Source organism: Anser anser (genome assembly GCF_964211835.1).
Source record: "Anser anser genome assembly, chromosome: 4".
Lineage (NCBI taxonomy): Eukaryota > Metazoa > Chordata > Aves > Anseriformes > Anatidae > Anser > Anser anser.
In genome coordinates, this window is record NC_139724.1 from 27,444,776 (window position 1) to 27,459,127 (window position 14,352).

A 14,352-nucleotide genomic window follows, 5' to 3' on the forward strand; every position below is an offset into this window, starting at 1 on the left:
CTTTTCCTTGGGCCATGTGGGCTTCTTCAGGACATTCCATTCATTTGTCCAGGCCAAACATCTCTCTCACTTTCCAAAATAGGCCTGACAGTCATGGTCAGCCCACCTCCTTTGAAAAAACATGAACCTATACACTACCAGAGTGATTCTGCCTAACTACTAAGGAAACTACCAAACCCTCTGCAGTCAATGGAGAAAAGTAAGCACACCTGCACTAGTCACTCGCTGAATGCTTCCCCTACTTCACTCCATTGACTTTATTGAGATTTGGCATCTGGCAGCTGTGGAATGGACAGTTGGACTCAGTGGGGTATCTGGAACTTAAATACCATTGTCCATATCCCAGACACTGTAGCAAACTTCTGAGTACGGTCCTGAGAAACCTAAAGCATACTATCTTTCAGTGACACAAAGCTATCCCCAAGTCATTCCTGTGCTTTTGAAAACATTTCACTGACAAAATAGGGATGACAGTCTACATTTTTTATATACCTTCTTCTTAAAAGAAATTCCTGTTTCAAAGATGCTTAAATCAATGCCTTAATCAACTCCTAGGAGAACTTTGCAGCTGTTCAATTGTTTGTTATGCTTGCCCATTTTACCTCATTTCTTGTCTCCCCAGATTGTTAATGCTTGATAAAGCCTGTAAATTATTACCATAGGGTAGTTCATATCCTTTTGATCAAAAAAAAAAAAAAAAAAACGTTCCACAACTGCACGATCTAATGATGCCTGATTCCTAATAGGTTCATTTCTCATGACGAACTACCTTGCGCCCCTGTGATGTCCACCTATCACCTATTCTTTCCCCTCTGTTGTCCATCAACTGGGCAAAAGGTAGAGTGGACCTCGGCTGATCAAGTGCTATGCATACACTGTCTGTCCAGCCATTCAGCAGTAATGAACAATTAAAGAAAATGGTCTTAGAGGCTGAAAATGCCCTTGAGGTGCAGACTGTGATGGATTCTTAAGGGAATTCATCATCTTTGAGCCTCTATTGCTTTGTTAAGTCCAAGTAAAGTTGCCCAGCAGGAGAGGGAACTATAGGCCAAAATGTACAGTATCAGTCCTTACAGAAATGCAGCTTTGGAAATGCAATTAAAAAGAATGAATACGTAAAATATAAAAATACTTTACACAGAATTATTTCATATGCAGAGTATCTGAGAAACTACCCTTGATGCCCACACCCTTTCCCCATGGTATTTCATGTTTTTATACCGGTTGCCCGTTGTTCAAAAGGTCTTCCTTGAAGCGAAGTTTTCTTTCCAGATCCTGAATTACAGCATCTTTTGACCCTTGAATCTCTTCATCTGAAGCTATTCTAGCAGTTCTGCCTGTTTTCTTGGGAAATCCCCTGCAAAACAGTACAGGAAAATTCATGAACTTTCCTGAAATCATTGGTATTTAGGAATTACTGGATGAAATCCTGCCATTAGTGAAGAAAATGACATTGTTTCTTTGAGATTAGATGTCTGGCATCTTACTTACTATGCTGTTCCTTCTAACTCACATCACTGATTTAATGGTTAGTTTAAGGACAAAGTTGAAATTATGGTTTATTTTTAAGCATTAGATAAAATAGGGCTCAGGGTAGTGTAGCTGTGGCTGTAAACATCATCTGCTCAAAGAGGAAACTGACGAGTGATGGCAATAAAGCAACAAGAGAGAAAACATGAAAGAGAAAGCATGACTAGATAAGTGGGGACAGAAGATGAAGTAGGTTCCTATTAAGTACCAGATGGGTGAAGATCAGAACAAAGTACAACAAGGCAGTTAATTATTAATTTCCTATATTATTTATTAACTAATTCCTTGGTTCAGCTTTTCTATACACAATGCATAACTTTATGTTTATTCTTCATATCTCTGTGAACACACACCCGGAAGGCAACATGTTATTTCTGAAAGAATGGCCATTCACAGAGTCCAGGTTATACTGGCAAAAATTAAAATCATGCCTGTAAAGCACTTTTCAGCAGCAGGGTTGGCTGCCGGATGATAACCATGTAGCAGTTTGCATTCACAGGGCAAAGCTATTCCTCATAATCTGTCTACAAGTCATGATTATATGTTCAGGATGTCTCACTCCCAATTTCTGGCATGGCATAGGAAATATTTTTTTCCAGTCTGTACTAACACTAAACACTTTTCAGTAATGTTGTGATGGCTCTATTGCAGGAAATACCCCAAAGTTTCTTCTACTGGAGATGAGCTGTTAGTACACAAGTTCACATTGTGAAGAAATGAACATGGCTATCAGTTTTTTAAGCTTGTAGCACATCAGATTTCTCTGGTTAAGTTGCACAACATCATTTAAAACACCAGTACTTACTCACTATTAGTTTCTGTTTAATCTTCAGTGGTTAAATGGGGCTCAGCTCATTACAAGGGAACGACTTATGCAAAACACAGAATCCAATCAGCTAAATTGCCTAACTCACAGGTGGTAGAGATAGAAAAAAAATAAACCAGCATGCTAGGGGTAAACGTCTTTCCAATATGCAACCTGATAATAGAATTACCAGCACCAAACTGTTAAACTACAATCATACCGAGATAACAAATTCCCTTGCATATTGCTTGGTATTACGTTTCTGTAACATGGTTCATGGTCAGATAAAACTGATTCTTCAGAAACTGTTTTCAATGGTAATCTTTACCATTACTTAAAATGAAGCAATACATCAAAAGCTATCAAAAGCCAAAAAGGAATTAAGTGAATAGATGAAGAAGACAATAATTGGAAACATTTCTGCATAAATTCCTAAAACATTTCATACTCTGTTACTGAAAGTAAATTTAAAATTACTGGAAAATGGTGAAGTTCTTGTGAAAAGAGTTTCATTTTCTTATCAAATCACAGGAGAAGAGCAGACATGTGCCTAATGTTTCAGAATGCCAGAGAATAACATCCCTCACTCTAGAAATATTCAGCCATTAGCTGGAGATCTTTTCAGTCCCCAGGCAGAATTATTCCTTCAGCATTTGGCTGGGGATGTTCTCAGTCACAAGTAACAAACTCTCCCTCACTCTGCTTTGGGGAAAAAAGTCAGGAAAAGTATCCCATCTACAGGGAGGCAGGAGGATGCTACGAGGAAGGGGCAAGGTCTCCAAGGATGCCTCAGTAACTCAAGAAATTGGGGGCCAGTAAACAAAGGAAGATACCAAAGGGAAATGGACTGGAGAATGTGGGACGTGGGGATCTGAAGGTAATGTCCCTCAGGGAGCCTGGGCAACTGCTGGAAGGCTAGAGGAAAGGTAGCACCTGTAGAGCCCCGTTTCTCCCCTCACGGTCTTTCCCTTCACCTTCCAGCATCTTAAGCCACCCAGAGCAGCACTGCCACGGAACCGAATTTTGCCATTCTTTGGATAAGGCCAAAAAACAACAAAAAATATGTTAAGAAATACAGTTTTCATTCCACATTCTTATACACTTCATACTCAGGTGATAAAAGCAGTAGGAGACTTAGCAGAAAAAAAAAAAACCTGCTTGGCATTCAGTAGGCTGTAAAGGTAAAATTTAAAATTTACTCAAGAAAGTCACACCACTGCAATAAAAGAAGGGGTTGGGCTAGGTGCACTGGAGTGGATTTCAAGTCACAAGTTAAAGCATTCTGAGGCGTTACCTCAGAAAACAAAAAGTCCCTAAGCAAGCACACCTACTTTTAAAAGGGGAAGGCATACCAAGCGAATCACAGGTCAGTAGGTTCAATGTCCATACCAAGCACAAGAAAACAATACTACAGTCAGTTTCAAAACAATGCAGGATAATAAGGCAATGCAAATTGTGTTTATCAAACCTCATTAATTTCTCTCTCTGTGGGGCTGGCAGGCACAGAGACAGGCAAAAAGAAGTAGCTTTGATACACTTCAGTTTATGTTTTCTGAATAAGCCTTCAGGAGAGCCAGTAGTTCCCTAGCGAATCAGGGAAACACAGCCTGGCTGAAATTTCTATCATATGGCTGCATAACTGTCTAAAAATACTATTCAGAGAGTATTCTTTTTTTTTTTTTTTAATCAAACCAGAAGAACAGAGAGGTCTGTCAAAGGGCTTTACTTAGTTCCATACTTAGTATTTCAACCTTCACTATTAGAATAGTGGAAAAAAGCACATTTCTCAAATTGGCTGATGACATTCAACTTGAACTGCAACTCACTTGCAGGTAACACAACTGTCATTTACAATAATCCTCGTAATTAGTCTGGAGGTGATCTAATGATGATGAAACTCTGGAAAAATGTTCAAAGCCTGACAGCAATACAAATGTAAAATTAACGCTAGCGCATTAATCATCTCACAGAAGAATCTGAGATTAAAACCTGGACACCAATGCAATTATTTCAAAAGGAAGATGAGTACAATTCTGGGACACAATGGCATAAGACAATAAAGTTCATTGTTTCTTTTTATTCTTCTTGTTGCACACAGAGTCCAGTTTTACCACAGCACTTCAAGAAAAATAAAAACAAACTGAAGAATTTGAAAAACAAGAAAACCATAAGATGGTTTTAAAACCATCTGTAACGAAGTCCCTATAAAAATGTTGGGAAAATCCTGCTTATTTAGTCAGGAAATGAGGAGAATTAAGATAAGAGAGGTGAATCAAACATAAAACATCAGAAAATTGCTGGCATTCAATGATTCTCCATGGCCGCTGAGGACAAGCAGAGAACTTAATTTGAAGACAGACAGAGTTCGCTTTGACAAAAACAATGCACAACTCTCCTCTCTCCTTTCCTTCACCCTCCGATGAAATTTTCAGAGAATATTGGAAGCATTAATAGAGTTGGAAAAGGCATATTTAAAGACATTGACACAACAGCAACCACGAATGTGCAAAGAAATGATCAGCTTTTGAGTACTGGGCTGAAATTCATGTCGATTTTAAGCACCTCTAAAATGGGCATCACTGAAGTCACTGAGTGCCTGAATACAGGCATAGATAAAAGCATGCAAGTCTGAATTCTTTTGGTCAGAAAGGGAGCAAGGAAGTTGCTAAAACTCAGGCAAACTTAATTCACACACAGAGATTTTTGACAGCAAAGATTTTTGCAACCTTGGCTTGGCACTTCTTAGTTTTGAGTGTTTGCCCTAACATTTGTTTAGAAAGAAGGCCAAACCAGCAGTACTTTTCATGTTTTAATTACACAGAGTGTGTACTGGATGCGATTCCCTCTCTTTTCCTATGTACCTTTTAAAGTGTAAACAAGGGCAACAGGCTGGCTGTTGTTATCCTTCCAAGAACAAATTCCTGTTTGCAGCCAATATGGCTCAGTTTCACAGAAATTTAAATCAATTCTCTGGTACTGGGGAAATGAACAGTAACTTGACTTCTCTTTTAAAACTAAAGTCTTCCAAAAATACAGCTAATTCCTGTAACCATTTAGCACATTTTTTCACTTACTGTAAGAACAAAGTTACTATAAGCACTATAACAGGCCACGAACTTTGAAGTAGCAGCTGCATATTAAAATTGTTTTAGTCTGATCTTGTCATATATACAGCTCTGTTAGGTAATGTGACATTAAATGCACCCAAATCAAGGGAATGCCTGAGGCAGAGTCCTGACTAAGGATGATTTGTACAAAATGAAACAAAGGTAACAAAGTTCAATTATTTCTACCACCCAAGAACAAGTTATGAAACTATCAAAAAAAAAAAATCATGCTTCAGCACTGGATAGGATCAAGACTGACGTGAATAATATATAATCCTGCGCATGTCTGACCCCTCTTTAGGGCTTGATCAGACAATACACAGAACACATCACCTACAAAGTGCATGTCTACCACCCAAAACTTGTTTTTCTAAGTCTTATCTTTAAAAATGCACTTTTGCTCATTCAAAGAATTACTGTTTTTTCATTCTCCTATTCAGTTCTTTCCCCACCTGAGCAAATTACTCTGCTTCATACTGCACTGATTACCACAGATACGTAAATGCTGTTTGCTTTTCAAAAGATGTCCACATATTTTATATCAATTGAAAAAATACTACCTATTTTGTGACTGGTAATCTCATCTGCCTTTCAGATTGCTAGCAGCATTATACTAGAACCGAGGGTCAAGAAGAAATCACAGAAGCACTGACTGCTCTTGAATGTAGAAAGGCTGGCACAGTTCTTATAGTCCTGAACTCTTGAGAAGAGATAGGTAACTGCCAGAAGAATGTGAAGTAAAACCTACACTGGTCTGAGAAAAGGTAATGTATCAAAAATATTAACTTCAATGGTACATGATGAAACACTACTGGTTAAGGTCTCCGCTACTGTCAAGCACTGTACCTGGTTTTTAGATTCACAGACATTTCTGTAGCATCCTAATCTACATGAAATAAAGTTATAAAATTAAATCCTCAGAAGGAAAAATCTGCAGACCAAAAAAAGCTATAAAGCAACAGTGCAATTTGCATTGAAATAAATGAATGGGTACAAATAGTCTCCATATCTTTTCAGCAGAAAGGTATATGTACTAGTTCTCTTAGTTAAGCTCACTTGTCATCTTGCCACATTCTTAAGCATCTATAACTATCACGTAGAAAAAGAACTAGATAAAAAACATCTAGAAAATTAAGTCTTCCAGATCTAATGATTGTCAGGAGGTCATTCATTTTGGCTACTGTCTGCGTGTCTCCACATTAAACTCTTGATCTCTACTTTTAAGCAACTTGAATAGATTAGATCTGGGGCACAACCAGGCTTTCAAAGTTCAAATGGAACAAATATGCATTCATCATATTTCAAAAAAGCTGACACAGATATTCATTTTACAATAATCACTTGCATGTACATAATAAAAAGGTGTTACACTGCCAAAACAAAACCCCCAATATGAGTTGTTCCTTAGCACAATCAACAAGAAGTGATCTGGTACCACACATAAACCACACAGGTGCTGGTCTAATAGCCACAAGTAAGATCTAAGCCATGGGGAAAGGAGATACAACACAATAAATTATGAAGCTTTAAACAAAAATGTTCTAATGGGCAGGAACAACAGCTTAAGAAAATTGGAGGTTGGGAATGAAAGTAAACCCCTAACATTTGCTGGAATTTTTCCAATGACAGAAACACTTGTTTTCAGATACAGTTTCCTGAGCCCCAGGGACAACTCCAGGTATGAATGGATGAGCAGCAGAGAGAAATGAGGTGAGCTCCCTCAGAAGCAGGAAGACACCCTGACTGTTCTCTGTCTTGTGGTGGAATTCTTAATCAGGAATTAATTAATCCCTTCCTACATATCACAAATTTCTCATCAGCCATACTGTAGGTAACCTCAATTGTTTTACAGTTGTGAGAAACACAACTTACAGAATTGGGAAAAGTAAATGTCAGGTCTACATAGGAGAGCAATACATTTTACTCTAAAATGAAAGCTGACATTTGTACCAACAGACTGTTGAAAGCTGTTAAGATATGAACATGGAGAAATGTAGCTTTCCCTCACAGTAGTCACCATCACTGCTGACTCAAGGAACAAAAGGGTTACTAAAATATTTGTCTCTTGGTGCTATTTGAGACAGAATTCAATGCACAAGTCACTGTACACAGCTGCAAGAACACACCATCAGCTCTGATTCAAAGGGGAAAAAATGTGCAGATCTCTCTGATGTTGCTATTCTCATGATTCCCACAGAATCCCTATTAAGATTTTGAATCATAGAATCACAGAATATCCTGAATTGGAAGGGACCACAGGATCATTGAATCCAGCTCCTGGCTCCACACAGGACCACCCAAAAATCAGACCCCGTGTCTGACAGTGTTGTCCAAACGCTTCCTGAACCCTGTCAGGCTTGGGGCCTTGACCACGTCTCTGGGGAGACTGTCTCAGTGACTGACCACCCTCTGGGTGCAGAACCTTTCCCTAACACCCAGCCTGACCCTCCCCTGTCCCAGCTCCATGCCGTTCCCTCGGGTCCTGTCGCTGTCCCCAGAGAACAGAGCTCAGCGCCTGCCCCTCCGCTCCCCTCGTGAGGGAGCTGCAGGCCGCCATGAGGCCTCCCCTCAGCCTGCTCTGCCGTGGGCCGAACAAACCACATGATTTAGATTCAAGTTTCTGGAGATCACTGAAACGGCAATAGATTTAAAAATCATGTGCAGTGATAAAAGCAGCTTATTTAATTAAATTTTAGAAGAGGCTGTAGACGATCTTGTCTTCAAAGCAATGTTTTCTTTTCCATCTCTCCTCCAGGAGAGGAGTATTAAGGATCTCCTCCAGAGATGAGAATTAGAGTAATTCTTCTCCAGAAGAGAATCTAGAGTACTAGATTTACTTTCAACAATTCTTTATAGTCAGATTTTTTTTCTGTTTGTGCCTATGGTGATATTATTGAAGATATCTACTTGAAGAAAAAGCATCTACCTTAAGAAAAAAAAATACAAAGTTCTTTTCAAAAGGATGTATGTATAGCCGACAACACATGTTTTTAGAAACTGTAAAGGGACCCAGGTTGGATGACTCCACACCTTTCTGTATAGCAGGATTTATATTCTTTTTATTTCATTATTTTCATTATTTTATGCTCTTACCCAGAATTTCTTTTCTGATCATTAAAAAATGTATACCTATTTTGAGACAGATATAATTCATTTTTGCTATGAACGGTAAAGACCAGATTCTAGCTTTAAAAGATTTAAATGTGGACAAAACAATTCTAGGTTTCTGTCGCACCAAGTCTGTTTCCTGCATGCTTTTTGTAACTGAAAGCTAACCTGAGTCCAATACATTTACCCAACCAAAGAGTTTTCTTTAGGTAAAGGAACAAAGAGCCAAAATTTTTACCAACAGTATCCAACAACATCACTGCAGCCAAGTTTTACCTCAGAAACAACTGATGAGTGTTCATAATTCCCGTAAGTATTTAATTAGCTATGGAGCTCCACCAGCACTTCTTGTCTTGCTTAATAACACAACGCTCTGGCAAGATAATGAGTTTATCAAATTGGCCCCACCACAAAAAATGGTTGTTCCTGAAGCTTGTTCAGCTAACATCGCTACAACACACCCTCGTTTTCAAGCTGTGGCTAACAACGAAAGTGGCTAGAGCTTACTGGAAAGTTGAGATATATTTTATTCAACTGAAACATTTACCATAAAACTGTTGCAAATAAATGTTTAGACTATTTAAAGGTGAATTAGTAGGTACTAACTACACAAAGCTGCTGTCCATGTTTCAGATGTCCAAATGAAATATAGAAAATTCACAAGTAGCTGTTCCCATGATTCAGACAAGGCTGTAAGACTACATGCTGGGAGGAAAAAAAAACAAACAAGCAAAAAAAACAACCCAACAACATGCACAATGTCTATCTATCAACTGGGAAGAATATTCATTTTATCAAACTGGTTTAAATAATGATACGTTATCTACAGAGTCTCAGGGTCCAAAACCAAGGGAAAATTCAACTCTCAGCTAAAACATTAGCACTGCAATGGTTATTATTTACCTATATTCTGCTCCAACTACGAAAGCAATCAGAAGAAAATAAGAATGGTGCATACTTACTACTTATTTTTTTAAAAGCATTTAGTCATGAAAAAACACTGAAATGTATGAAAAAAATAAACAATTATTCAATAAATTCTACAGCATATCAAGACACACAAAAGTAGTCTACAGGATTTCTTATTCTGCCAAGTAATGTTTGTTTGGTAATTACAGGAGACTGACATGGCTAAATAATTATTGATTTCTTTCAGACATTTGATTATCATTGTCAAGGTACTCATGCCTGAGTGAGAAAACAACAACAGAACAAACCAACCAAACAAAAATAAACGACAATGGTAAAAAGACCATATAATCAAAATAATAGGAGTGAATTACCAACCCTGAAATATACAGTCACACAGAAAAAATGACAAGAGAAAGGAGCTATGAAAATACTGAAGGCAGGCAGGAAAACTGTGTTAAGCACATTTTGTCTCTTAGAGGCACTTGGTACGAAATTGTAGAAGTATCTAAATGCAATGACAGATTCAAGTCTACTTCCATTGAAGTGAAAATATAATAATAAATAATAAAGTTATCTTCTAAAGAAGAAATCCTACCACTTCAAACACTGTACTTGGAGTCTCTACTCAAACATGCATCTCCTTTCCATGAAGGGCATTTCAAGCAGTAGCTAGTTCACTTTCAACAACACAATCATATTCTCAATATCACCACTACATGACAGATTTGAAAGTAGAGACAAAGCTAAATGGCTTGACTAGCTTTTTAGATGCTGAGCTGAAGCAAAACTGAATACCTTAATTAATTCCGCGCACCTTGTCTGTTACAGCACACTGCCAGGTAACAGTATCATCCTTTGCAAACAGTGGATCTCAGAGATGCATGGAGTACATGGTAAGAATATAGGTTTAGGATATGGAATACTGTGAGTGCTCAAAAACTAGAGCATCTCAGAAAGATACATATGTTCAAGGAAAGAGGATTTGTGAGGGTAGAGAAAAAGTCAAGGGGAAAGATGAAGCAAAAGTGAAGGTATGAAAACAACAAATACAGAAGAACTGAAATTGAAGCACAAAGCAGAAGAGACCAAATGACTTGCTTATTTACCCAGCAAGTCTAAAGACACAGGCATTAGTAGGCTCTAGTGAATGTAAAATGAAAGGGGTGAAGCCAGAGAAAAACAGGCAGAGATATATAACAATAGAATTTTTTCTGCATCAAGCAGTACATCCTTTACCATGTTTTAATGTTATAATTAAGATGACAAATGCTCATTGTAAATATATATACAGATGTATAAATCATACACACATAAACTCAGCATGGTTAACATGATCCAGCTCCCATCTGGATTACATTTCCTAAGGGAATGGCAGGCCAAACAGCCCCAACCACCTTATCGGGCCCAGCTCAGAACCTGAGGCTGCTGTCTTGCCCTGGGGGGAGAGACACCCTGTCACATGCACACCCAGGCTGGTGGCTGCTAGTTTTGGGGAAGCATCCTTGCAGAGTGCAGCCTGTGTCCAAAGATAAAAGGAAATGAGGAACACAGCTGAATGCCTCGAGTAAGAACATATGCCTGAACATAGCATAATAGGGAGAGAATCACAGAATCATTCAGGTTGGAAATGACCTCTAAGATCAGTTAGTCCAACCTTTAACCTAGTGCTAAAGTCCACCACTAAACTATGGTACTAAATTCTACACGTTTCTTGAAGACCTCCAGGGATGGTGACTCCACCACTTCCCTGGGCAGCCTGTTCCAATGTCGCACAACCCTTTCAGTGAAGAAATTTCTCCTAATATCCAACCAAAACCTTCCCTGGAGCAACTTGAGACCACTTCCCCTTGTCTTATCACTTGGTGCATGGGAGAAGAGCCCAATCCCCATCTCGTTATAGACTCCTTTAAGGTAATTGTACAGCACAACAAGGTCTCCCCTGAGCCTCCTTTTCTCTAGGCTAAACAACGCCAGTTCCCTCAGCCGCTCCACATTAAGACTTGTTCTCTAGTCCCTTCACCAGCCTCATTGCCCTTCTTTGGGCAAACTCCAGCACCTTGACGTCCTTCCTGTAGAGGACAGAAGAGAAGCATGGAGAAGCTGCTCTCCACATTAATGGAACACAGTGAAGGCCTGAGCTGTTGCTGCCACCATCACAGCACATAGAAAGGAAATCGAAAAAGAACCCAGTCCCCATGGTTGCCTACAGTGGATTGCCCTAAGCAGCACAACAGCACGTGCCCACAGAGCTATGTAGCTATGTGTCAAATCAGGGGCAATCCTGACTCCTATGCGTCAAATCAGGAGCAATTTCTTGGGCTGTGCTTACCTGCCAAGCTGTCAGTAAATCAATCATGCAACTTTCAGCAGAGAAACTCAGCCAGTGCAAAGGACACAGAGTAAGACAGAAAATCATAACTAGTACGAGCGCAAGAGCAAACTGTACTATTTATTCATTTTTCTCCCAATTCTGTTTTATGGCCAGATTCCATAATGAGCCATATGACAGAAATCAAGATAAAGAAATGCTTATTAAAGCATATATATGATTTATTACTCTGATATCTGTCCACCTTCCTCCTTCTCTTCCTTTGCATATCTTGGACTGAAATAACAGAAGTTCCCACCACAACAGTATGTAGCTGAGCAAGTCACCTAGATACTGTAGATATGTTTAGACAAACTTCTAGACAAAGTTATAAATAAGCCTTGGATACAGCTATTCTCATTTTTGTTCTTCAGCATGTCTCTTTGATCTCTAAGGATGGAATGAGAATCTAGTGCCAGTGGAAAAGACAAACTGATCTATGACGGGAGCTGACATGCTCCAAAATACTATTTTGGCCTTTAGGGAAGACAAAAGGGGAAAACAAGTATGTGGAGTTGTTAGGAGGAGGGGCTCTGTTTGCTTTTATGCACTTCTTTTCAAAATCCCCTCCTAAACCCTTTTCCAAACTTCCTTAGGGGAAAGAAACAAAACAAAACGAAACAAAAAAAACCCTAGGCAAGAGTCAATACATCATTATGACCACTTTGTTGTCAGATGTATACTTTAATACCTTATACTTCAAGTATCGCAAAGCTATAGGGACTTTTGAAAAATGCTCCCTTTACTTTCTCTATGCACAGATGCAATGGGAACATAGATCACGAATATCATTGAATACGTGACTTTAAGAGAGCTGGGTCATGGGAAGGGTTTTCTTGAATCTCCTTCCACTTTTCTGGGCATGCAGAACCTTTTGCTGCTGCTTTCATAAATTCATCAACTCCAGTGTAAAACCTTAGATTTTCCTCTGTTACTCCTATTGTAATACTCTTTCAGAATCTCTTTTCTGTGATAGTTAGAAAACTGTACCTAATCTCTAGCACAGAGGCATTTGCAAACAATTAACATCTCTCTCTCAGCTGGCAGGTAACAGCAAGGGGCCCTAGAAAAGTATAAAATGAAGCAAGTGCAATAATCTTCAGTACAATCTTCAGTACAGTCAAACTCAAGGAGCTCATTAGCTAATACTTACGGAGGTGTCACTCCTTTCGGGAGGCCTAACGCGTTGACAGAAATGGGTGGTGGCTGGGATGGCAGCATGGAGCTGAGAAAAGCTGCTGGAGACTGGCCGGAATTAGGAAATCTGGGAGTTGGAGACAGGCTGTGGGAAGGTGAAGAAAGTGAAGGAAGAGGAGGAGGTGGAGGAGGTGGAAGTGGAAAGGAATCACACGCCGGATATGTCGCGGTTGGACTAAAGACAGGCGGAGGCGGGGGAGGAGGGGATGGAGAAGAAGGAGACCATCCGTACTCCCCTTCTGGAGCAAACTGCTGAGAGAAAGGCGGAACAGGCACTCTCCCAAACTGTTTTTGGGAAGCAGTTGGAGACATAGGAGAAGGCAGGCTGGATGTAGATGATCCTGAAGAAGGAGTCACATAACCTGAAGCAGGGCTGATGTTCTGAGCAGCAATAAACTGCTTAGGTCGAGCGTAGTTGAAGGAGCTGGAAGACTGCATGGTTGGGGAAGTATGAGAGTTGAGAATACTCATTGGCACAGGAGAAATAACAGACTGGCTGGACTCAAGCTCCTGGAAGGAGGGGGGAGGAGGAAAGGAAGGAGATGAAGGAGGGTGCTGATGGTGCTCAGGTTGCTGCTGGTGACGATACCACTGGCCACCTTCTTGCTCCAGACGAATTTGGTTCTGCAGCTGCTGTATTTTTATAGGATCCCTGTAGGAAGGAAAAATAGACAAAAAGATGATCAGACATGGAGTGCTGGCCGGGAGGAGGTAAAAATTCCACTCAGCTGTGGTCTAGGAGAGTCAGAAGCCAGGGAAAGTTCAAAGCATTTGCATATCTTGAATACCCCTATTTTTTCAGAGCTAAAACACTGTTACAAAAGTCCTTTTTTTCAGCTCAAAAGGGGGGGGGGGGGGGGAGTGTATGCAAAACAGAAGTCAACAAAACTTTCACTGCTTAAAAATGGTACACTATAAGACAAGTTGAAAACATTTAGCATATTTTAAAAGAGCAATCCAGTTAATGTAAGTAATGTTGATGATCTTAGAAGTTTCATTTCATTTCTTGCCTATTTCATTCTATGGCCAAGTTCCCATAATACGCCTCAGATATTTACCCAGTGACAGCTTCAGCTTTGATTTCTGCTGTAGCCTACTTGTGCAGATCAGACAAGCCTAATTACTGCCATACTTTTAATGAGCTACTTGGAGAAAATGAACTAACTTCTTTGTTAGAACCATCTATGTACCTGTAGATGAGCAAAGAACACTTCCAGGAAAAATCTATAACCTAAGGAGATGGTAAACTGAGCTTCCATATGTATCTAGTCCCACTTTTTTTTTTTTCCAGGTTTCGTTCTTAATTGTAGGTTCTGAGGTCTATC

General features: G+C 39.5%; 1 protein-coding gene across 9 annotated transcripts in view; it reads right to left on the bottom strand.

Annotated features, from left to right (window-relative positions):
- Positions 1-14,352, bottom strand: part of PALLD (palladin, cytoskeletal associated protein) — a 201,738-nt gene that overhangs the window by 23,923 nt on the left and 163,463 nt on the right. For 7 of the 9 annotated variants that reach the window (XM_083833547.1, XM_083833549.1, XM_083833548.1 and 4 more), the window contains 2 exons: positions 12,984-13,679; positions 1,222-1,357 (listed from right to left, as the gene is read on the bottom strand). In XM_083833547.1, coding sequence (XP_083689673.1) covers positions 1,222-1,357; positions 12,984-13,679 — 832 coding nt within the window. The remainder of the gene's footprint in view (positions 1-1,221; positions 1,358-12,983; positions 13,680-14,352) is intronic. The other 2 variants (XM_083833551.1, XM_083833555.1) reach the window with 1 other exon arrangement.